This window comes from Platichthys flesus, chromosome 2, assembly GCF_949316205.1.
Source record: "Platichthys flesus chromosome 2, fPlaFle2.1, whole genome shotgun sequence".
NCBI lineage: Eukaryota > Metazoa > Chordata > Actinopteri > Pleuronectiformes > Pleuronectidae > Platichthys > Platichthys flesus.
The window spans coordinates 4,192,591-4,216,571 of record NC_084946.1 but is presented as its reverse complement, the minus strand read 5'-3'; the positions used below and the strand labels follow the sequence as shown (position 1 = coordinate 4,216,571).

The window sequence follows — 23,981 nt, the reverse complement described above, 5'->3', positions numbered from 1 at the left end:
AAATTAGAGCAAAGTCCCATAGTGTTCGCACACTGTATGGCTCTACTCCATTTCATTTTAACCCAGCCTTACCTGGGGCTTTGAGAGATGGTATTACTAGAGAGTGGTATAGCAGAGGTATATGCACCTTTGGACACTTATATGAGCACAATAATTTGAGATCCTTTGAGCAACTGAAGCTCTCTTTTGGGCTCCCCTCTGCTCATTTTTATAAATACTTACAAGTCCGGGATTTCATTAGGGTACAGCAAGGTGGGAAACTTACCCCCTTAGAGGACTCTGAGATAGACAGTATGATGCGAGACAAGCATAACTCTAAAGGCTTTTTATCCTATGCTTACAACAGACTAATGAGCCTGTCAGAAAATACAGCTTTGAAGGTAAAACTTAAGTGGGAAACAGACATTGATTATACACAAATTATTACAGTTTAATCTTATACACAGGGTTTACTTGACTCCTCATTGTCTCCATAAGATAAGTAGTAACTACTCTGAATTCTGCCCTAGGTGTAAGACTGAAATAGGATCCCTTCTTCACATGTTCTGGACGTGTGATTGTTTGGAGCAGTACTGGAGCTCTATCTTTGACATTGTTAAAAGAATTGTAGGGGTGGAAATCCCGGCCAATCCACGGCTGACACTATTGGGGGACCTGTTGATTTTACCAATTAATATGAGAGTCAACACTCGTTTTATCAGATTAGCCCTGATTGCAGCTAATAAATGCATAGCTATCAACTGGAAAAGTGAGGACCCCCCTGGTGTTTCCTTGTGGCTTAAAGAGCTCTCATCATATTTACCATCAGAAAAGATTTTATGTGGTCTCAGGGGGAGGCCATCAGTTTTTGATAAGTGTTGGGGAGGATTTGTGGCATTCCTACACAGTGGAGCTGCTCCTGGGCGTGACACGGGTGGTCAATATTGAGATAGGACTGGATACACTGAATGGGACTGTTGTTATGTTGTTACATTGTGTGTGATCTGGATTTTGTTATGGTTTATTTTTGTTTATTTATTTAATGTATTTTTTTTTTTAATTTATTTATTTTTTAATTTATTTTATCTTTTTTTGTTTTGATTTGTCAGTATTATCTTCGCTGATGTTGTTGTTATTTTATTTTATTTGTTATTTATTTTTTTTATTTTTTTATTTATTTTTTGTTGCTGTGGTTATTGCTGTTGTCCTTTTTCGTTCCACTCTGGCCCATGGGGTGGGGGTGGGGGGGGGGGGGGGCAGGGATTTGATGCCCTGTATCACTGTTGTTTGTTTGAAAAATTGAAATAAATAAATTGTTCAAAAAAAAAGCATCTGTGTTTCACAACCTTTAGTGAAACAAGTAGATAGTTGAACTAGTTTAATTGTGTGTAAAAAGAAGTTTGTCTGTGTCAGCATTCTACATGTCGTGTGCAAGCTTACTTGCAAGTTTGCAGGTGTATGAATGTTTGAATGTATGAGTATGTCTCTAGCCTGTGTGAGTTTTTTCCGTGTTTGTTTAGTGTGGCAGTGTGTGGAATGTCCCACTTTAACCACAGATCTTTGCAGCGGTTCGTGTTCACAGCCTATGACTGCCCCCCCCCCCGCTGCCGTCAGAAAAGTGGGTAAGGAGAAGGAACAAGCCAAGTGGAGCAGCATTGCACATTCAAAGCGTGGGCTTGCAGAAGTTTCTACAACATTTACATTTGACAGGAAATAGCAGAAAATGGCCTAGTGTTTGTCAATAGTTGCTACAGTATGACGCAGTGGTTTTGGTTGGTTTTTGATCCGTTTAACTGAGGACATTTCCCCACAGTCTCATTGATTGATTCATATATTCAAACAAGGACCGACAATTGAGAAATCTCAGGGTTCACATATATGTTCATACCGGGAAAGCACATCAATAACAATGAACATCTTCTCTCCTCCATAACTTCTAATCGTTTTTCAGCAGAGTACGCAATAGGATTTCACCACCAAATTTCAAGCTCTATTATCTCTTTATGGTAGAAAATAAATGAAGATGAAAGAAGATGCAATCTACTGAACCATGAAAGAAATGGTTCTAATAGAATCTCAAATTTTGAGTAAGTTTTAACAATGAGTTCATAATTATGAGGTATGGACCCTAAACTATGACATAACATGAGTTCATCCTTCCTTATTGCCGGTCAGTAAATTGCTGAGACAGAGTTTAGTGATATGGTTCAGCCCTATTAGACAGGGTTCACAAACATTTTGACCGATGGATTTCCATGACTTTTCTAGCCTGACGTTGTCAGACTCACAAATCTAGTCAGAATGTGAATCTTCGCTCAATTGGATAGACCTACAACCAATCAGAGCAACGTAGTATGTGACGTATATTAAGCAACACATTGTGAGTTATTTACTAACGCCGGGTTCACACCGAATGCTGAAGCGATGCCAAAGTGACGCTCCAGCGCAGCGCCAAGCCTTTAATAACAGCTGGCTCCCATCCACTCCCATGTTAAAACTTTGTGCGGGTCACACCGGAGGCTGAAACGCAGCGCTGCGCCAAGGCTGCCTCGCACCATGCAGCGATTGTTTCGGCGTCGAGTCTATTTTTTGCGCTTGACGCGAGTGTATCGCACCAGGAAACACACTGAAAAACGATCTTAAACTATATTGATGACATATTTTATATGATATAAATGATCAAATATGCATCCCATACTTTGAAGTCCCCTTCTGTTGTCCTGGAGTTTTAATTTGACTAATGACATTATTAAATGTCCCCCTCTGCCCATCCACTACAGCCACACAAGCAGTGATACAGATAAAAAGAGAGAGAGAGGGGGCTACATATTCTCCACATAGGCTTGAGTGGAGAATATGTAATTTACCCCAGACATCCGACATTTAACGGAGCAAACAGCGGAGAAGTTCTTCAACATGGATGACATTAAATTAATAATTGAAGTGGAGAAGTGCAGTGAGTTGTATGATCCTCGGAACATGTTGTATAAAGACAACACCAAGAAAGACAAATGTTGGGACGCTGTTGCTTAATGTTGGAGCAACAAGTAAGTATATGCTTTTAATCTACTGGATCAACGGGTGATATTATTAGCGCTGCCTGGTGGTTCAGCGTCGCTTCAGTGTCCGGTGTGAACAGCCAAGCGCCGGCGCGATAGGGATTAGCGCGGTGCTTTGGCGTCGCCTCCACGTTCTCTGTTCCTCTTTCAAAATGAATGTGCTGTCGATGTCTTCTAAAACAGACTCAATGGCAGCATCTACACATCTCAGGTCTCCAGCGGCAGGCATGTTTGTTGAAAACGATTTAAACCCAAGGGCACTTGATGTGGTTGATTACGTTACCGTTGATCATCTGTACATCATCGTATAAAGCCCGCCCTGACAATCTGATTGGCCCGCTCGGGCATAATTTCTCCTCAACGGAGCGACTCCAGACCGAACTTCCCGACCTCAAATGTTGTGGGCGGGGCTAAGTTCGTCTGGCATCCAGGCTACGACTTTTCGATAACTTTAAACCAAATTTCCATGAATGAAAATTTTGTGAAATCTCTGGGTATATGCGAAAAGTTACAAAATGTAGTATTTAAACTAACAATGAGAATTCCAAGGCATACAGTATACCTTAAATGACACAAACCCAAGTATGCCTGCTTATATTTTGAGCATATTTCTTTAAAAGCATGTGAATTTAAAACGACATGAAAATATACCAAATTTCCATGACTTTTCCAGGCCTGGAAAACACATTTTAAAATGTCATGACTTGTCCAGGTTTTCCATCACCGTAGGGACCCTGATAAGACAAATATGGGCTACACAAATAAAATTTCATTGAATGATTGATTTTCTGTGCTGGGTAATGTGTCATTGATGCTCTGTCTTTCCCTTTTGCAAAATTCATGTGATTGTTTATGCATTAAAATTCAAGGTAGCTCACACCACAATGGTCAGCTTGCAGAGACTGTAAATACTCTTTGAAGCTGTCTTTACTGCTTTCTTATACGTTATAAAAGTTTTAAAATTAAAACAAGCTCACTTAAATATGCATATCACATGACAAGTTATATGAGGAACATGTATGCCCACAGGAATTGTTGCAAATTGCTCAAACAAATAGCTCGTCCTCTGCTCATGGAGGCAGGTGTAGTAAACAAAACATTTTATACACAAAAAAATAACTGTTTAACCAGAGCACCTAGAATAATGTATGAGGACACTTTTTGTGGTACATTGATTCTGACATCATTTTGACATTAAGACATCCTGTTGACCCCAAAATCCAAGATGGCCACCATCCGGGAGAGCAAACATTTTACACAAATCAGCCCCCAGTCTCCAGGAGATGGGTGATGTATGGCCTTTATTTATTACTTATTATGGAAGGACAAAAACAAAGAATATCAGAAATAAGTTTTATTAAATAACTAACATAACAAAGGAACAAAATACCCTTGAAACATGCCAATAAGATATCATTGTACCCAATAACTTTACCTTTTGGTCATTAAAAAAAGTAAAAATCATAAATAACAGGATGCTTTCATGTTGTTAAATGCTACACGTTATTCTAACAATGTAAGTGGTGAATAATAAGGACATTGATATATAAGATTAGTCCGAATCAGAGCATTCTGCCTCACTAGAATCTAAATCACCACTATCCGATGAATCCCATTGCCTACTATGCACATCCTCATTTTTTCTTTTCATCGCCATCATACTCGCTCACATCTTCAACTGGCCTTGATGCAGGTAGATGAGTTGGAAGAGCAGGTCGTGTGTAGCGGACAGGGCGACAATGACCATCCAGCAACTCCCATCCATGTCCGATTGGCAAGGGGTGGTTCTTCAGGGAGGGATGGCGTACTAGATATGCCAAGTAGTTGGCACGGAGGCAGTGTTGGCGTAAGCTATCTTCATCTGGGGGTAGACGGATGAATGATTTATTTTTCATATTCTTCCACTTCACTGCACGGGCCTCAGCCATGGTGGTACTCTTGTGGTCACCATAGATGACATGTCTGGTGAACTTGAATAGCTCCTGTAGCACCTCTTCCTCAAGGTCAAGGCTATCTCCGCACTGTGAGAGCTGTTGTCGTGCCACAGGGCTCTTCGCCACAGAGTCATACACTGACTTCTTACCCTTGCCATAGAATCCAGAGTTAGCATCACATCCTGTCATACAGTGCAGCTGCACAATGCAGTCTGCCATCTCGTCAGTTACCAGATCACTGCAGACTATTGCTCCTGCTTTCTCTTGATGCAGAGCATACCTGGCAGTTGCTTTGAGATAAACGCTGCTGCGACATAGGCATCAGTATCAGCAGAATCAATGACAACAGGTCCACTATAGCCTGACTCTCGCAGCACTGCGTAAGTGGAGAAGAGGATAGTGTCTGCCTCAGACTGGTCAAAGCAGTAGTTCTGCATCGGTTGCTGGGTTGACAAGTTAGTACAGTGGGAGCCAACAGAGTAAACAATCTCTGCATCAACACTTTGTGCAATGTCGGTCAGGTAGCTGCCTATCAATTTTTGTAGTCGCTTCTTGTTACTAACACTACAAAGCAGCGTGTTAAAGGGGACATATTATGAAAATTCCACTTTTGTAGTGCTTCTACACATTAGTTTGGGAATCGGGCATGTGCTAAAGTGCGTCCAATGGAATTTCGACCGAAATAGACGTCATAGTCGAAAAATGCCCATTTAGTACATTCCCCCATAGCTCTATGCACTCCCCCACTACCACTCGACCCACCCCTAGATGGACCCTCCCACTTTATAGAAGCTCGGTCCACCGATGTCCGCCATTTAATTCTTGCAAGCCTTGGAAACACTTGGATAAGCTAACAGCAGCATGAATCGGTGGTCGGCTGCAAACATGTCTTCATGTGACTCCAGCTTCAGAAGACACAAGATTGAGATGGATTGAGTTCATATATGATGGCAACGTTCCTGCCACCACTTTGAATCTGACTGTTTTATCAACCTGGGCCAATATAACAACGGATTCTCAAAGAGAAGAGGTTGTTATTGAAAGAGGGGTCGGTGCCATCTTTCCATCGCAATACTGAAGACGAGGGAAATGTAAGTATTTTTTTTAAATAATTCTGGTATTTGCTTCTTTTAGACATTTTGTGTGGAGGCTAGTGCCGTTAGCATGTTGTGCCGTGTGTGAGGGGGTGGGGGGCTAGTATGTAGTGGTGGGGGATAGGTAGAGACTTTACAGGAGATTTCATGTTCGACTATTAATAACGTTATTGAACAATTAATGAGGGCGGCTGGCGAGTCTTAGCGAGAAGACGGCGTCGGAGTCCACGGTGAACGGTGTTCGCACGGCAGGTTCATGAGTGTTGTGCTCTCCACGCGCTTTCCCCCCCTCCGCTCGTGTGTGCCTAGTAGCTGCTGTAGCTGGAAGTTAGCTAAGGGCGCCGGCCGTGAGTAGCTGCCACGGGGCGCAGGCCGTCAGCAACTGCCACGGGGCGCCGGCCGTCAGCAGCTGCCACGGGGCGCCGGCCGCCAGCAGCTGCCACGGGGCGCCGGCCGTGAGCAGCTGCCACGGGGTGCCAACCTCACTACAAAAGTACAGGTTTGTTTACCCTCAGTTACTTCGTCATGTCATTGATTGTGTCTCCGTGTGAACGTTGTAACAGCATCTCATTTGTTGTGACTCCATGGATACTGAATGTCTGTTTTATCATAGGCACACAGAAAACTGTGCTGCACTGATGTCGGTGTTGGGACCTCAGCTGTAAGAGACCTCGCTTGGAGAAGGGACAGGACAACCCAAGTATGGACTTCGGAGAGCCACAGGATGCTACCTATGATCCTGATGACTCGATCACAGTCTTGATTGAGTCAGCAGATGTGACGTGAGTGACTCAATATTTAATCTAAACATTTCAATAATCAGATAGATTACCATCCTACACTTTTTTAGCTGTTGCAGCCTTTTGGTGAAATCTTTGTCTTTCTATTAGAATGGAATCTTCCAACCCTGTTCATAAGACACCCACATATATTATCTATGAAAACTGCCTCCTGGAGCTGTTTGAGGTGTGTCCTGTGTGTCGGCGGGGGACAGATGTAATATATAAGAAGGGGCGAGTGCACAGCAAAGCCGGTGAAAGCAGATGCAACCTTCCTTGATTCTCACAGGCTTTATTTAAAATCCAAACATACAACAGTATGTGAAACATAAATAACATCAATTAACTGCTGTCTCTAAATCGTCTTCACGATTTAAAGACCATTTATTTATCGTCTTCACGATAAATAGAATAAAATAATTATAAAAAGAAAGTAATAAATACAAAAAGTGCAAAATGTCCAACTTTTTCCCCCAATTTGTATTACAGATAACGTGGATAACCTGTTGGACCTCATCTTTCACAAGGTTTTTCAGGACCCGGCCCCATATGTGAATGAGGTGCTGAAGATCCCAAAACGTGAGGATCTCTCTGCCAAGTATGAGAAACCTGACAAGCAGGAAGTTATAGCCAGCTATGTGTCGAGTTTCAATCAAGGGCAGGTCTGAACCCTGCATAACTTCCCTGAGCATCAGGGAACACTCTGCGTATCTGGAGCACCACGCAGGAGGGCAGGACCACCCTGATTCTCTGGCCCAGAGGGCCTCAACACCAGCTCACAAAGCTTCTGTATGCCAAATACCTGTAACGGCTGAGCAAAGTTTACATTGTATTTAGAGAATAAAAGGTGACACACAAATATAAAGTGTTCCTTTGTTTACAGTATGGCTACTGATGGCACAAATTGTATTTTTGTAATCAATGTTTTCATTATACTTGGTATGTTTAAAAAGCTCTGTGGCAATCTCTCTGACAATAAAAGTTTATAGAAGCAGTTGTGTGCTTTTAATGTTTGATATGTAACATGTCAACAATTGACACGTGTAAGATGAGCAGTTAGCAAAGTAATACACAGAGAAGAGTCATTTATGTATTTTATTCCTCAGTCATAATTTTATTGCAGAAATGACTGATATCTCATGCATAAAAAAAACAAAACTTACTGCTCTATTCCTCTTGGACATAAAGGCCCATAATCTGCCCTATAGATGTTGAATGCATTCTGAAGTGAAAACACATTCAAACACATGTCCTACACCTCCATGAGAGGGGGGAGGGGTGAGAAGGGGGAGGGATGAGAGGGGTGAAAGGGGGTGGGGTAAGATGGGGGCGGGGTGAGAGGGGGGCGGGGCCCTCAAAACAGCTTGATCTGAGGAGGTCTGTTTTAGACAGAGTAAAAAGGTGCTGTTTTAAATGATCCTTGGGGTATTTTTACCAAAAAATGTTAGACATTTCATTAAGACCCCAAGGAACCATATCAACTGTGGTGAAATGGGCATAATATGTCCCCTTTAATTGCTCTGGCAGAGGGAAATGGATCATCTAATTTCATAAAGGTGTTGGGGATATGTGCCTTACCCTGTGCCCGCAGGTCTCTCTCATCATCTTTAGTTGAGTTTGCTGTATCATATGGGTCGTTCACACAGATGATATGATCAGCACAATGATGGCGGGCAAAGATGATACATTCTAGCTTGTGGACATAGTCTGACCATGTGTATGGTGAGCCATCTGGCTTCTGTCGGTCTTCTGTTGATGGTGTAGCCATTCGCCAGACCATTCCCATGTCGAAGAGAACAGTGTATGGTTCCTGTAGATTTACAGATTGCAGACAGAGCTTCTGGAGGAGTTGGCTCTTCTGTGTCTTCCTGTATGTGCTGTTGTAGTTAAATAAGGCCACGCACTCCTTGACAACACGATGTTCAAACAACTCAGGGAGGTCCACAAGTTTACTGACCTCAACCAGGTTGATAACTGCATTTAAACAGTTCGCTCCATCTCAGCAGCTCTAACTTTGAGGTCCTCTCCAGGTTTCTCCTTGCCTGGCTCCTTGCCAAATGTGAGTCTTTTGCTCAGAGGGACAGGTGCATAGAGGGATTTATTCTTACTGAACACCCGCTCTTGCAAGAAGCATGTCAACTTCTCTTCTCCTGTAGCATGGGCTGTGTTGAAGTCTGCAACAAGCGCATCAGAAGCAGGCGTGGCTGACTGCAGGGTTGGGAGTGTAGGTGAGGCTGGGTTGAACGGGAAGGATTCAAACTCATTCATACACCAGGTTCTGTACGCACTGCTCATCTTGTTGCATTTGTTTAGGGCTGCATTCTGTGTGCTTCCTCTTGTCTTTTTTTCGGTTGGCCAGAGTGTTGAGAGCTGCCCGGATCTGTGCCACATTGTTCACATTTCTAGAGTGCACCAGCAGCTGCTTCTCATTCTGGAGGATTGAGAGCCAGCCAGACTTCATTTTGCCTCCCTTGTTCATGGTGCACTCAATCCACATGTCCCAGGCTATGTTGGAGTAAGGGTTGCCTGTGATAGACTGAGTGAAGTCAGTAGGAAGGAAGGCGACCTGATCGTCAGGGAGAGCTGTCAGCATCTCCCAGAAGTCTGGCAACCACCTCCCATACCTATTGTCATACGCTACACAGCAAATTGAGAAGAGTTGAACTCTTGGTGTTAAACTAGACATACACTAGTAGAGTTAATTATACTCTGGATAGAGTTAATCCATTATAATTAACTCCCAGTTGATAAATAGTTGTTGTCAAAACCGAGTGTAAAAAGGAAGTGTCACTAAATCAAATCTCTAAGTGTAAATGTTTAAATATTAACTCCGAACTTCTTAATCTAAACTCTGATCCTGTGTTTCACACCTCAAGTGTTAACGTCACCACTCCCTCCCTCCTCCTACTCCATACGAACACCGCTCTGCTGAAGCAAGTTCAGTCTAGACTGCGTGTCAATCGGTCTGCTGAAGATAGAGCTACATCTCAACTTTAAACGGTTACACTGTTCGGTAAGTACATGAAGTAGTATCTGATAATATTTTATTTTATATTAATATTACTCTTCGGGCACCCGGTCATTTTGCAATGGTGAGCCACGGTAACTTTACTCGTTACGCTGTTACTAACCATCCAAACACCTGCTTAATGAGCTAGAGGTTAGCATGCATGCCTGGTCTCACTGTAACATAAAAAGTGAGTAACGGCAGTAAACAGTAAGTTTGGCTTGACGTTTTGGCTGAGTGAGACGAGTCATGTACTTTGTAAACATAGATATAAAACGTGATAAGACGATGCTAATGGTTCGGAGTTGCTAGCTAGCGTGCTAAAGTGGTGCTAACGCTAGCAAGCAATTTTTTTGTTTTCTTGTTGCAAAAATAAATAACACAGCTCTTGGTATAGGTATAAGTAGGTATAAGTATAACATAACTTTTTGTCAGTAACAAACACACACCGGTTTTCGACAGACTGCTCATCTTAACCGTGAATAGCACGATGTCTTTTTACTGGGTCACTTTGAAATATCACTATTATTTTGAGAGGGAGTTATATTTCTAAGTGTCATATGGTTTATCTTGGGAGACAGTTCAATGTTGGTTCCCTCAATGACATAATTTTCATTGCCTTATGTCTTTTAAAATGTGTAGATCCATTAATGTCTCCTGGCATTTCTTGCGCACGGTAAGATATTTTTATTATATGGGCTAAGATGCATGATATTGGCTCACATTGACTTTTCATTTTAATAACAGTGGGTCAGATAAATTGTTCATAAAGCTATCCTCTCTTTTAATTCACTGAATTCATATAGAAAATGCTGGCAAAGGTGAAATACGGAGGAGTCGAAAAATACATCAAAATTCCACAAATTGATGAAAACTTTGACTTCCAGAAGTTTCTTCAAGAAGGTTTGTCTCCACATATTTTAAGCTAAAAAAAATTGATTTCATTTTTGTAGTGTCTGTTTTGTTTTTAAGCTTTTATGCTCTAAATGTCGAAATGACATGGTTGATAATAAACTTAACTTTTTTATTTTTCCCAGTAACAGACAAATTTAGTCTGCAGGCCCAACTTGTGACTGAAGGTGTGCTCAGCTTGACTGACACATCAGAGACTGAGGTTGATGCCGACACATTCGATGAGCTGGTCAAGTCAGGGGTGAGGAACTTCAAGGTTGGATATCGCCAGTATCCAGTAACAGGTAAGGTTATGTTGTCTTGATTTTATATCATTCACCAATCAATAAATTATTGTTTTTAATTTAAATTGATTCTTCTCTGAACTGTTTTTTGGATATTGCTATTACTTTGGATGAATCAGATTCATCTGTAATACTAGACACATCACCATCTCCAGACCCTCCAGCATCACTAGCTTCGACGCCAGACTTCACAGCACAATCACCGGCATCTTCCATTTCATCAGATTCTACTATTATCCTCCCAACCACAAAGAATAGGAAGAGGGCCATGAAAGACCTGGATCGCGATAAAGCAAGACAGGTAAACCTTGAAACCAGCTACACATGTATTAGATCATAAAATTAGTGCTAGATAAGTGGCAGCACTTGAACTATTTATATTAGTTTAATGTAATATGTGAAACTTAACTAAATTTAACCAAATGTAGTCAATTAATTTGAAGCATGAAGCTAAGGGTTAAAAAATTAATGTTGTCTTTGCAGAGGGTTGAAACTGCTCTGAGCTCTAAGCCAAAGGGTGAAGAAATCTTCAAAGAGTATGACAAAACCAAAACACTGTCAGTTGCGACACGCAAGCAGATGGTCAACATTCTGGTTGCAGAAATGATAGATACATACGGGTAAGAAATCATTTTTAATATAATGGCAAAGGAAACATGACTGGACACATAGTAGTGAATAAATAATTTGTTTCTAAAGGAGGATTCCACCAATGCATGTCCGGGCCAGTTATGCACTTGGAATTGTGACCCTTTTTCCATATCTCCAAGATCCTTACTCAAAACATGGATATGTAAGTTTTAATGTGTCTTTTAAGTCCAAAATTGTGTTGTAGAACTTATTTCATTAGGCCATGTTTCTGCTTTATATAAGAGATGGACAATATTATTTGCACAACCTTGATATCAGCTGATAATGACTTTAAAATTAAATATCACCATCGGCCCAAAACTAACATTTCTGCTGATATGACAAACCAATAAAATTATGCTTTATATTATGCCCCACAGCCCCACACAATGATTAAAGCCATAGTCTAAGTTGAAGTAGTTTCCTTACATTGCCCATTGAGTGTTTTGTAAAGCCTTTCATTTATGCCTGTATCTACCAGTTGGCCATCATGGTATGAGTAGGCATAATGTATTTTTTTCACTACAGGAAAGACTTGAGATTATCTGAAATTAGGTAAAAAAAAATGCCCACATTGTCAGAATCAGTATCTGCAATCACTACTACTTTATATTTGATGTGTGTTGCATGCAGGAACACTACTATGATCCTCAGGCCAATACTGGCTATCTTGCATGGAGACTCAAGACAGTACAACGCAACACCCATGATGGCTTCCGTGAGTGTTCCAGGCCTGATTTCCAGGACAGTCCGACAACACAACGAGAATCTCTGTTAACGTTAACTGGTGATCAGCTCCTTGGTGAGGAGTGCAGGGAGGCTCTCTCCATAATGAGACACTCAACGGATAAATCTGTGGTTAGAGAGAAGATGAGAGTCACCTTTGACTACAGACAGAAGCTGGTTCATGACCAGGGTGCAACAGCTTCAGTGTTGGATGTCTTCCCTCGCTTTCTTGATACAGCCGGACTGGTAGGAATATGTAGAGGTTATTGTTTTTATTGTTAATTATTTGAAAACTGACTCTTTCTAATGTAAAGTGCATTTTAGTAAGCTGTATATGGACATTGTGCCTCTGTTTAAAGATTGAACAGGATTTTTCCATGATGTTCGGGGACCATGTATCTGGAAGGTTTTTTGCGAGGTGGTCTTCAGATTTCAAGCACAGAGTCATCACAGAATGCCAGAGTCTTCCCTCAAGTCCTTATGTTGACGAGCTGCTGGCTGCTTCTGATCTTGAGGTTGAGAATGACTACGGTAAATATGAAGTTTTTCTGTATCCAACATACAATCTGTTGCTCATTTCAATAAATCACAATATGCAACAGTCATCAAAAGCTAAATTTGTGGTCCTGAAATAAATTAATTGATCTCTATTGTCATTTTAATAATGACGAATATGAAGTTGAGTTTTGTTATTTAACAAAAACAATCATTTTAGTTAAATGGTATCTGTAGTAAGCAAGAAATAATGTTTTACAATGCTTTTGTTGTCTGTTTCAAATATTTGTCTTCAAGGCTGGGATAGTGATATGTCTGCTCTCATGTTGCTGTTGCATCTCCTGCCACCTACATCAAAAGGCCAGAAAAAAACTCCCAAGATGAGCTCAGCACAGGCAACCAATCATATTGTCAGGTTCATTAAGGTACCATCAGCATTTTGTACTACCGTGTAAGAAGTGTGAGGTGCAGATTGGACTGTAAGAATGATTCTTGCTGTGTATCTAGTATGTTATGCTAAGTATATGCATAATGTGTCATTCCAATTACAGGAAGGAGCCAGCCTCACTACATTCCTGGATAAAGTTGATGCAAGGCAGCCTTTCCTCCTTTGCATCGGAGAGCAAAAAAAGAAAATCGAAAGGTTCTTCATTGTTGTGGACCAGAAAGCTATCCCATGCAACGCTCAGACATCGGTGGCTGCTTTTGATGTGCTGTTCAAGACTCACTATGTCTTCAGCCTCTCCTATGATGAAGCACCTTCTGCATTCTACACTTTCATCCAAACAACGATATACAACATCGATGTTGGAACCACAAAGGAAACCCCACGAGTCACGGAACTGAGGGCCAAACTACTGCAAGACCATTAAAATGTCACAAGGTCACAAAGGTCAGAGCACAGTTGGTCTGATTATGTTCACATGTTTTCTTTGTAAAAAGCACCACAAAAATTGTTCAGTTCTTTGTCAACATTTAAAATTTCAGCATGGACTATATCCAGCTAAAAACTTACGTTTGAAATGTGGAGAGCAAGGATGTCCTTCATCTTTTTGTACATACAGTGGCTTCAGAAAGCACCTAAAGACTGTTCATAAGAACCATGATGAGCTGGTCGATACTAACCAGGAAGTGGCCACACAAAGACATTTTGAGTTTGAATCTTTAAGTGAACAGCCAACAACTTCTGCTGCATCCATGTTACAGGTTCCCCTTGTAATAACACAGAACTCACTTGAAAGAATGTGCGGTTCAGTTGTTTCACACTTACAAACCTCTGGTTGTTCTCAAAGCACTATCCAAACGATAGTTTGTTCGATGGAGGAAGTTGTTAGTGATGTTCAAAGTCGATCACAAGAAGCAGTTCTCCAAACATTTTCCTCTGAAACTAAGGAGTCAGAAATTTATAAGAAAGTAGAGCACTGTTTAAATCAATTAGACAATCCCTTTACAAAATTTAACACACAGATGAAGAGACAAAAATATTATAATGAAAAATGGGAAATTGTTGAGCCTAAAGAGTTTGTCCTTGATGTGAGAATGGATACGCGTAGAAATAGAACTACAGGTGTATATAGTCAGATTCCTGTAACAGACAAGTACATGTATGTACCCATTTTAGGTACACTGAAATCCATTTTCAAAAATAGTGAGATAAGAGAGTGCTTCTTGCAAGAGAAACACTGTAAAAAGGGGACATACAAAGACATTAATGATGGGTTTTATTTCCAAAACCATCCTCTTTTTTCACAACAGAGACATGCTCTACAAATTTTACTTTATTATGACGATTTTGAAACAGCTAATCCGTTGGGTTCTAAAAAGGGGATCTACAAACTTGGTTGTGTTTATTTTACTTTAAAAAACCTCCCACCCAAGGTGAACTCTGTGCTTATGAACATACATCTTGCAGCTCTTTTCTACACCCAAGATTTAAAGACGTACGGTTTTGAAGAAATATTAAAGCCTCTAATTGACGATTGGAAAATTTTAGAAACTGAGGGAATCCAACTTCCATTTATTGATGAACTAGTGTTTGGCTCTGTAATTCAAGTCACAGGAGATAATCTTGCTTTAAATAGTTTGCTCGGCTTTGTTGAATCTTTCAGTGCAACATACTTTTGTAGGTTCTGTCTGACAAACAAGGAAGAAATTCAGTTAGTTTTTTCTGAGGATAATCCAACACTTACTCTGCGCTCTAGAGAGCTTCATATGGAACATTGTAATGCACTAAGTGAAGATCCTGCTCTACCTAATGTTTATGGTGTTAAAAAACCTTGTGTGCTTGATTCATTACAGTATTTTCATTGTACTGATAATTTTGCGGTTGATATTATGCATGATTTGTTGGAGGGTGTCGTACAGTATGAGCTTAAGCTGTTTTTTCAGTACCTGCTTAAAAATGGTTACATCTCTATCAACACGTTGTCAGATAGGATACAGAGTTTTAATTATGGACACATGGAGCGTAAAAACAAACCGAGTCACTTAAAAATTGAGGACAACAGCAAGCACTTAGGTTTAAATGCAATTCAGTCATGGTGTATTCTACGCAATACCCCACTTATGTTTGGTGATGTGGTTGAAAGGGACAATAATCACTGGAACTTATTGCTCCTCTTGATACAGATTGTCAATATAGTCTTCTCCCCTATCCTTACTGATGGTACGATATGTTACCTAAAACATTTGATCTGTGACCACCATAACATGTTCAAAACTTTGTTCCATGATAAGAAATTGATTCCCAAACACCACTTAATGATACATTATCCAAGGATTATAAAAAAAATTGGCCCTCTTATACATATGTGGTGTATGCGATTTGAAGCAAAACACAATTTTTTTAAGAAGTCTGTAAAAAATTTTAAAAACCTTACTAAATCTCTAGTAAAGCAACACCAGCGTCAACTGGCATTTTACTATGAAAATTATTATTTTAAGCGGTTTGAGATTGGTCCTTTAAAAATAAAAAGCATTAATAGCTTGGAAGGTGGAGAATTACTCTGTCATACACTACAATTAGATCCATTTTCAGATGTTTCAACTACATGTTGGGTCAGAAATTATGGCACAGAGTACCAGATTGACTTGTTGGTATGCACTGGAAAATCCCATGATGACCTACCTGTATTTAAGAAAATCTGTAATATCATAATTCATGAACAACGTCCTTTCATAATAGGCTGTGCTGTTGACACGCTGTACTTTGATGAACATTTTCATGTATACTGTATAGAAGAGCAAAATAATGAACATATTGTGATTTTCATTGACCAGCTGACGTATTTTAGACCATTTGATAAGCAATACTCTAATGAGAGTGAGAGGACATACATTGTGCCTTACTGTTGCATGTTCTAATATTTGTGGTGCAAGTTTGAAAATAAATGTTTTAAACTGCCAAACATGACTACCTTTTTATTTTAGCAAAGTTTATTTTCCAAGTATTTTTTTTAGGAATATATATATATGAATTATATTGACACCTTTTAAGTGTTATGGGGGTAACACTTGTGTAGTTAAGATACAGTCCTCTGAGAGAGTTAATTGCTAACACTACATAGAAGTGTTAAAAAAAACTAAAACTGGTTGGTGTTAGGCAGTGTTAAATTTTAACTCCAAAAAGAGTCAAATTTACACTATCTTGGTGTAAAGGTACCAACACTTGAAAAAGTGTTAAATTAACACTCTGAGGTGTTGACCCATATAGACACTTTAAATTGTTAAGATCAACTCTTACAATGTTAATTTGGGTATCCTGATTTTACTGTGTACCATATGGTAGCATGGCACGCAGAGAAATGACATACTCATCCCAGTTGCAAATATGGACTGCATGCACATTCTACATGAGTGCATCAGTCATGGACAAAAAGTCCCTCCAGTAGTCTGCCATGTCACTGGTCTCCACCTGGTTGAATAAGTTGGTGATTTGTCTATCAAGGTCAGCATCATCCTGCAGTGTCGCATGAGCGGCTGCTCTGGATTCATGGGATCCACTTACATCTCTCAGAATCTCCAGGTTCTCCCTCGTCTCATCAGTCAGGACAGGAATGAGTCTCTCCTTCACCAGCTGACTCACGAGCGCCTCATACATGAGCCGCAAGCATCGCAGCCCCCTCTTGTAATGCTTGCCTTTCAGCGCTTGATCAACAGAGCCCTCTGCAATAACTCCAGCTGCCACAAGCACTTCTTCAAGCTCACTTCCCTTGTAGCGCTTGTAGATAGCACTCATCATCTCACACTGTGTATGGAAGGGACCAAGAAAGGGCACAATATCTCTGTACGTGTTTGGGTTTTCAGCCTTGAGCTGGCTGATGATGACATACACTGGATGATCTCCCACTAAGAAGGCAAAGGGCATGTGCTTAGTGGCAATGATAACAGACAGCTTATCCATTACATCTTTCACAACTGACTTGTTAGGCGGTTGATTGTAAGATGTGTGAAAATATGCCTTGCTTTTCCCCTGCTCCTTATTCAAGCCAGCATGAAATCCATTGTAGGAAGGGATGGTCTGGTTGGTTGGGTCAGGTCGGTCACCATTCATGTCTGCACGAGCAAGGGTATGAATAATGCTCCGCTTGTGCTGAGGCTCAGTACTCGATGAGCAAGACGTTGGCTTAGGACGGACGGGAAGCTCACCACGGTTGGTGGTTTTATAAGGTGTAACTGTTTGCATCTCAGATGCTTTCTCAGTCAGTGCCTGTGACAGAGTCTTGGCATTGTAAATCTGTCTGTGCTCAGGAGAGGGAGGTTTAACAAAGACAGGGCACAGCTATGTTTCAATATTTTAGGTGATATCTGATCTCAAGTGCGTAGGGTTGATCAGCCGCCGAATCTATGAGACAGCTAATTCTGTCGCGCATTACTTGATCTTCCAGGGCCACTGTGTGGCTCTTGAATGCTGTCCATGCTTGATCATATGAAATCAGGTGCAGCTTTGATTCTGGGTGCTTCTTCGACTCTGGAGCACAGCACCAGACACATTTAGTTACTTTATGGTCAATGTACCACAAAAAGCGTATTCATACATTATTCTAGGTGCTCTGGTAAAAAAGTTACTTTTACGAGATAGTGCGGCGGCCATTTTGGATTTGGCCCTCTGGCGGGAAAATGCCGACATTTTTGTGAGGGACATGGGGGCTAAATTTTTTATAAATGGTGTATAGATGTCAAATCAGTCGTCAAGCCCTCCTCAGATTTACCTGTTTTGAGTGCACTCTAGCGTATCGTTTCTGACATAGAGGGAGTTTTTGGGACAGTAGACATGCCAGATACCCAAATTAATGTGTAGAAGCACTCCAAAAGTGGAATTTTCATAATATGTCCCTTTAACATAAAAGTTAAGAGCAAAACTCCTAACAAATTTACAATACCAAAAAGCATAGTGAATAAAACCTAACCCAACCCTAATTTGAATTGTACAGTTTATTTTTGTTGGCTGATCTATATTATATTCGCAAGCAGCGCCGACGCTCCCATAACATGCAATTTGCGCTGTGCGAACAGATCCAAGTCCTGAGGGGGCCCAAAAAATAGGCAACTGAAAATACATCATAGTTAATAATTATTAATAATTATGTAGCCGAGCGTTTGGTTGTATCATAGGTCTGGCCTCAGCCGAAAATGACACGAGAACAGGTCATGAGCTCGGGACAGCACACCGATTATTCTCCGTTCATTTTACACCTTCACTCATCACAGAACCCACTTCCTTTAAGAACCCCTTTCAAAATAAGAGTCACTACCAACAACCCGCTTAGAACAGGAAATACAAATCAACCCTCAACAATAACGTCATTAAATAAAATAGCTTAGTTAGTTTCCAAGGGGGCTAGATGGCAGGGTGTTTCATAGTAGCCTACAATTCAAAACACTCAAATTGAGAGAAAATCATGAGAAGTTCTGTTTTGCGTGTAAGCTTTTCAGTTTGAAACCTATAAAGCTGACGGCAGATGAGGTTCACAGGTTTACTTTGCCGTCAGAGATCATTTTCTGATTGGGAACTGAAGCATTTGTTAGGTGGTTTGTTAACTGCTTTATATTTATGACTAGATAAAGAATTCTACATCACTGAGGGAACTCCGGGGCGTACAGAAAAACACGTCATCATGCTTCAGACATTAGGCTGTTTTCGCTTCATGAGGACACTGGAGAATCAGAGGAAAGTTGTAGATCAGGGCTCTTTAATAGGCGGCCGACAAAATTTGATGACAAAAATAGTCGGCGACGAATTTAATCGATGATTTGTTGGTTACGTCGTAGCGCGTGTTTTTCGTGCCGTGCAGCTGAATTAAATGTAGATTTACCGGAGGTGCTGATGGAAGTAGCTGTGGAGTGAGCCATCTCGCTCCCTACCTATCTCTGAAAGTCGCGCATGTGCAATAGCGTCTTAACATGGACCAATGGCGGTGTCCGTTGCAACATCATCGCGTACCAGAAAGTCAAAAGTAGGGGAGAACTTCACCATTAAACATAGCCCGAAAAAAAATACCTGCAATATTTATACGCAAACGTCTTTTTTAATCACAATTATGCAGCCCGAAGAAGACTGTAGTTTTGATTGTTGATGTTTTGATTGCAGATACTTTCCCTGTCCTTTTGTTTACAGAAAAAATGGATATTTGACTTTTAATTTATTTTTTGTATCAGCACTTGGCCTCTTCTTGGTTCACAGAGAAAAAGTTTATTAAAAGACATTTTTTAATGAAGTATCGATCTTTATTGTCTTTACTTTCAGTCATCACATTTTCGGATATAAGAAGGAAGCGAGATGGCTCACTCTTCAGCTACTTCCATCAGCACCTCCGGTAAATCAACGTTTAGTTCAGATGCACTGCACGAAAAACATGTGGTATGACATAACCAACGCATCATCGACAATTAAATTCATCGGTGAGTGAGTTGTCTACATCCACGTATTGTTTTGTAATAAATCCTTTTATTACTACTTCGTGACGTCTACGAATATTTTTTAACTGAATGGTGACTTGTGATTTTAAGCGAATTTCATATAGATAAACTGATTGTTTTAACTTACATATCAAATTACATATTTATTTCCTTAGTGTTTACTTGAGTTACCTACATCCATGTTTTCTTTTTATGATCCATCATGTTTTTAATACTACTTCGTAACATCCACGAATTGTCTTTTTTTCCATAGTTTGTGATTTGTGGGTTTCTTTTATGTTGTTGTGAGTAAATAAGTATATATTTTTCCTCTCCTCCTTTAAAAGCCTTGTGGGGCTCTTAGAGCCGCTGGTCGCTCTGAGTATTTTCATAAAGACCCCAAGGAACCATATCAACTGTGGTAAAATGGGCGTACGATCGGTCCTTTAAAACATACTTACGTTCAACAATGCGGCAGGAACGTCTAGGTGGTATTGCTGTCATCAGCATCAATGGTGAAGTGGCTCAGAAGCTGTCATATGATAACCTTATTAGTGATTTTGCAGCGAAAAAATGCAGATGTGTGCCTCTATAGAGCCTCCCAAAACTGAAATGCTTGATCCATATAGAATAGCATTATGGCTCTCTCAAAAATTATGTCTTTGATTTAATTTGATAACATTTGGTCAAAGAAGATTTTGCACTTGAATGTGTGTTTTAGCTGTTCTACATAGTGTGTTAACAAATAAAGTAAAATTGTGGGAATTTTCTGCTTCTAAATCTTTGCTTTATTGAAGAAGATTGCTAACTTGTACACATCTGCTTTTAAGTCTGTATTTATGGATGACTATTTTATTTCTACGAAGATTTTGCACATCCCAATACTGTATGTTTTGGCTGCTACAAACAAATACTGTACTGGATTTATATACAGGTGGAATAGTAGTTATTGTTAGAAGAGGAAGTAATCATTTTATGACAAATCAAAAATGTTCATCTAAAGATAAACATTCATCTAAAGATAAACATTCATAGGTTTTAACTTCAACTAAACAGTATGTAAAGTGGCCTAAAAGTATTTCAATAGCCAGAACAAGGAACCCATATTAAGCACCAGTTTATCTTATGTATCAGGCATTGAACTGTATGAGGCTATCGAGTTATCTGCTGATCACATGATCTGTTTGATGGAGTGTGTTTTTCTAACCTCGTCTTCCCACCGAACCCCAAGAGATCAATCAGAAACACTTTAAAGCTTTCCTTTTCTTAAAGCACAGACCCTGTTGACCTGCTCCTTTTATATCCTCCAGTTAATTTGGAATTCAAATCAACTGTAAAAAAAAAAGGTCTCCATGCATAGATTTTATTCATTAAACACAAGCACCACACTATTCTTGACGTGTTGTGTTTTTTCCGAACAGCCTGAAGCTAGAAAAGGAAAATTATTCCTCTCCAGCTGTACTGCATATGGATGAATGAACAAGTGCCAGGGAGATCAGGCGCTACCAATATGCAAATGGGGGACTCATCGCTCCGAAAATAAAAATGACAAACATCAGCAGGATTCCTGCCTTCCTTGAAGAACACAGCTGAACACTAGAGTTCAGCCAACATGTGCATTCGAGGGCCGCAGATATAAAGTAGTGATGTGTCGGTCATGAACAATTCGTTCGTTTTGAACGAATCCTTAAAGGGACTCGGGAGTAACAAGTCCTCTCAAAGAGAGATTTGTTCATTTTCTCGTGGCCGCGCATCGGGACTGTTGCATAGGCTGCTGCAGGTCACGTGGAAAAGGATCCAAAGACTCGTATCCGGCAGATGAACGAATCACTGATCCGAAGACTCTGTTGGCAGAAGAATGAAACACTGATCTGAAGACACAGTCGGGAGGTGAACGATTCGTTCATCTGCCGGGTATGAGTCTTTGGATCGTTTTCCACGTGACCTCCATAGGCTCAGAAGAGGAAACAGTTACCTCATTCCCTTTCGCGTGTAAAAAAGCAGCCATGACTGACAGCTTTTGTGTGGCAGATCATATTTTTTTTAAGAAAACCTCCTCTATCATATACAGTAAAACATGACAGTTTGTATGGTTTTAAATTGTCATTTATTGTCACACTGGCATTTAATTATCACGGGAAATCATTACACTGCACTAAACTGTAAGTGTAAATGTAAAGTGAAAATAACAAAACCAGTTATTATGACTTGTGAATAGGGCTGATTGATTTGGGGAAATAATCTAATTGCGATTTCCCTCCCCCAAATATTGCGATTAAGATTTAATATGCGATTCTTTTATTTTATCCTCTCTTTCCCCCCAAAAAAAACGTAATGAATGATTTAAATATGACCAACACAATATTAGATACTGTACAATATTCTTTCCCACATTTTTATTTAACTGCTCATTACAGAAACAAGTAACAAATCGGTGTGCATTTAAGTAATTTAATCAAAGTCATTGTAAGTATAAACACAAGGCATGCACTTTTTAAAACCTGTATGCACTCTCTCTTTCGTGTATCGTCTTCATATGTCCAACTTCGTGTCGTGTAGCCACTCCCTCGTCTCAGGTCCCACTTGGAAGAGGCCCTCCTCTGAGGGTGGTCTATGCCGGGGACAGGTGGTGATGATGTGGTCGGCAGTCTCCTCAGGCTCCCTGCACTCACACGCTGCACTGTCTGTTAGGCCCCACTTCTTCATGGACGCTTTGAAGCAGCCAACCCCTGTGCTAAGGCGGTTCAGGAGGGTCCATTGCCGGCGAGGTAGATCTTCTCCCTCAACGCCACCTCCAGGATCCTGGATGTAATGGTGTAGGCGTGTCTGTCCTGCTGACTCCCACTCCTGCTTCCATGCCGCTGCCAGCCAGGCTTTGGTTGTCAAATCCTCCGGGAATGGAAATAAGCATCTCTTGTGCGGCCTGATTGTATGGGTGGCGGGACTTGAGTCTGCTTGGAGGTGTTGCCATGGTGGTGGTTTCATGGAGGAGGTGCCAGCTGTGTTCCTGGGCTTTCCTTGCCAGGGCGAGGGTAGCAGCCTCTCGCCGTAGGCTGGCTGGCGCTATTCCTGCTAGGACTGGCAGGTAGGACACGGGGGTGGGTTTCAGGCAGCCACTTATGATCCGGAGGGCATTGTTGATGGCCGTATCGACCTTCTTGGCATGTGGGCTTCTACTCCAGGTTGGGGCACAGTACTCAGCTGCAGAGAATTCGAGGGCTTGTGTGGAGATACGTAGAACCTTGGCCGAGGCCCCCCAGGTTGTACCAGCTAGGCGCCGGATGAGTGAGACCCTTGCTGTTACTTTAGCCCTCACTTCATCCAAATGCTGTTTGTAGGACAGTGTCCTGTCTAAGCGTACGCCCAGGTACTTTGGGGCCTGCTGGAACTCCAGGGGTTTGTTGTCCACTGAGATCTCCAGCTCCCTTCTTGCTTCCCTGTTGCAGAGGTGGAATGCTGCTGATACAGTCTTTCCCTTACTGAGCTGCAGTCGCCAGCTTCGAAGGTAGGCAGCCAGGACGTCCATGTCCTGATTGAGACCCTCTTCAACCGCCTTCCATGTGGGCCGGTGTAGCATGATGGCTAGATCATCCGCGTATCCATACCTTCTAGATGTCGTCACCGGTAGGTCAAAGATGTAGATGTTGAAGAGCATCGGTGAGAGGACAGACCCTTGTGGGACCCCGTTTCTCAGCCTCCTGAGCCTGCTGCGCTGGCCGTCACTGGTCTGGAGGATGAAGCTGCGGTTTGACAGCATCTCCATGATGAAGTTGACCATATGACGGTCCGGGATTGTTCTCAGCAGCTTCAGGTGGAGTCCGCGGTGCCAGACGGCGTCGTAAGCAGCAGTCAGGTCCAGTAGAACCACCCCAGCTTTGGTTTTGGCCTGGAAGCTGTCCTCGAGATCTTGTGTGAGAAGGGTTACCTGGTCCACTGTAGACCTGCCCCGGCGGAAGCCCGCCTGTTCCCTCGGTAGCTGTGAGTCAAGTACTGGCTCAATTCGGCTGTGTATCATCCTCTCCAGGATTTTAAAAGGGACGCACAGCAACGAGATTGGTCTGTAGGACTTGGGGTCATCCGCAGGTTTGTTGGGTTTCAAGAGGGCTATGACAGCGGCCCGTCGCCATGCCCTTGGGAGCTTGGACCTCCGGAGGCACGCAGAGAAGAAAGCACACAGCCAGGCGG

General features: G+C 41.4%; 1 protein-coding gene and 1 long non-coding RNA gene across 5 annotated transcripts; both read left to right on the top strand.

The window, feature by feature from the left end:
• The first annotated feature begins 2,965 nt into the window (after positions 1 to 2,965).
• On the top strand, positions 2,966 to 7,839 carry LOC133966832 (uncharacterized). Of its 4 annotated transcripts, none has more exons than XR_009923993.1 (4): positions 2,966 to 6,565; positions 6,680 to 6,848; positions 6,957 to 7,099; positions 7,335 to 7,839. It is a non-coding gene; the product is annotated as an uncharacterized LOC133966832 (long non-coding RNA). The 4 variants fall into 4 exon arrangements; XR_009923995.1 differs by having other exon boundaries at positions 6,957 to 7,162; XR_009923996.1 differs by having other exon boundaries at positions 2,968 to 6,565; positions 6,957 to 7,032.
• An 817-nt stretch (positions 7,840 to 8,656) lies between these two features.
• Positions 8,657 to 16,306, top strand: LOC133960013 (uncharacterized). The gene is made up of 10 exons (XM_062394637.1): positions 8,657 to 10,528; positions 10,659 to 10,755; positions 10,890 to 11,048; positions 11,168 to 11,349; positions 11,532 to 11,668; positions 11,748 to 11,841; positions 12,312 to 12,650; positions 12,764 to 12,935; positions 13,197 to 13,324; positions 13,451 to 16,306. Exons 1-10 carry the CDS (start codon positions 10,475 to 10,477, stop codon positions 13,769 to 13,771), a joined length of 1,683 nt encoding a protein of 560 aa, XP_062250621.1. The 5' UTR covers positions 8,657 to 10,474; the 3' UTR covers positions 13,772 to 16,306.
• Positions 16,307 to 23,981: the final 7,675 nt, after the last annotated feature.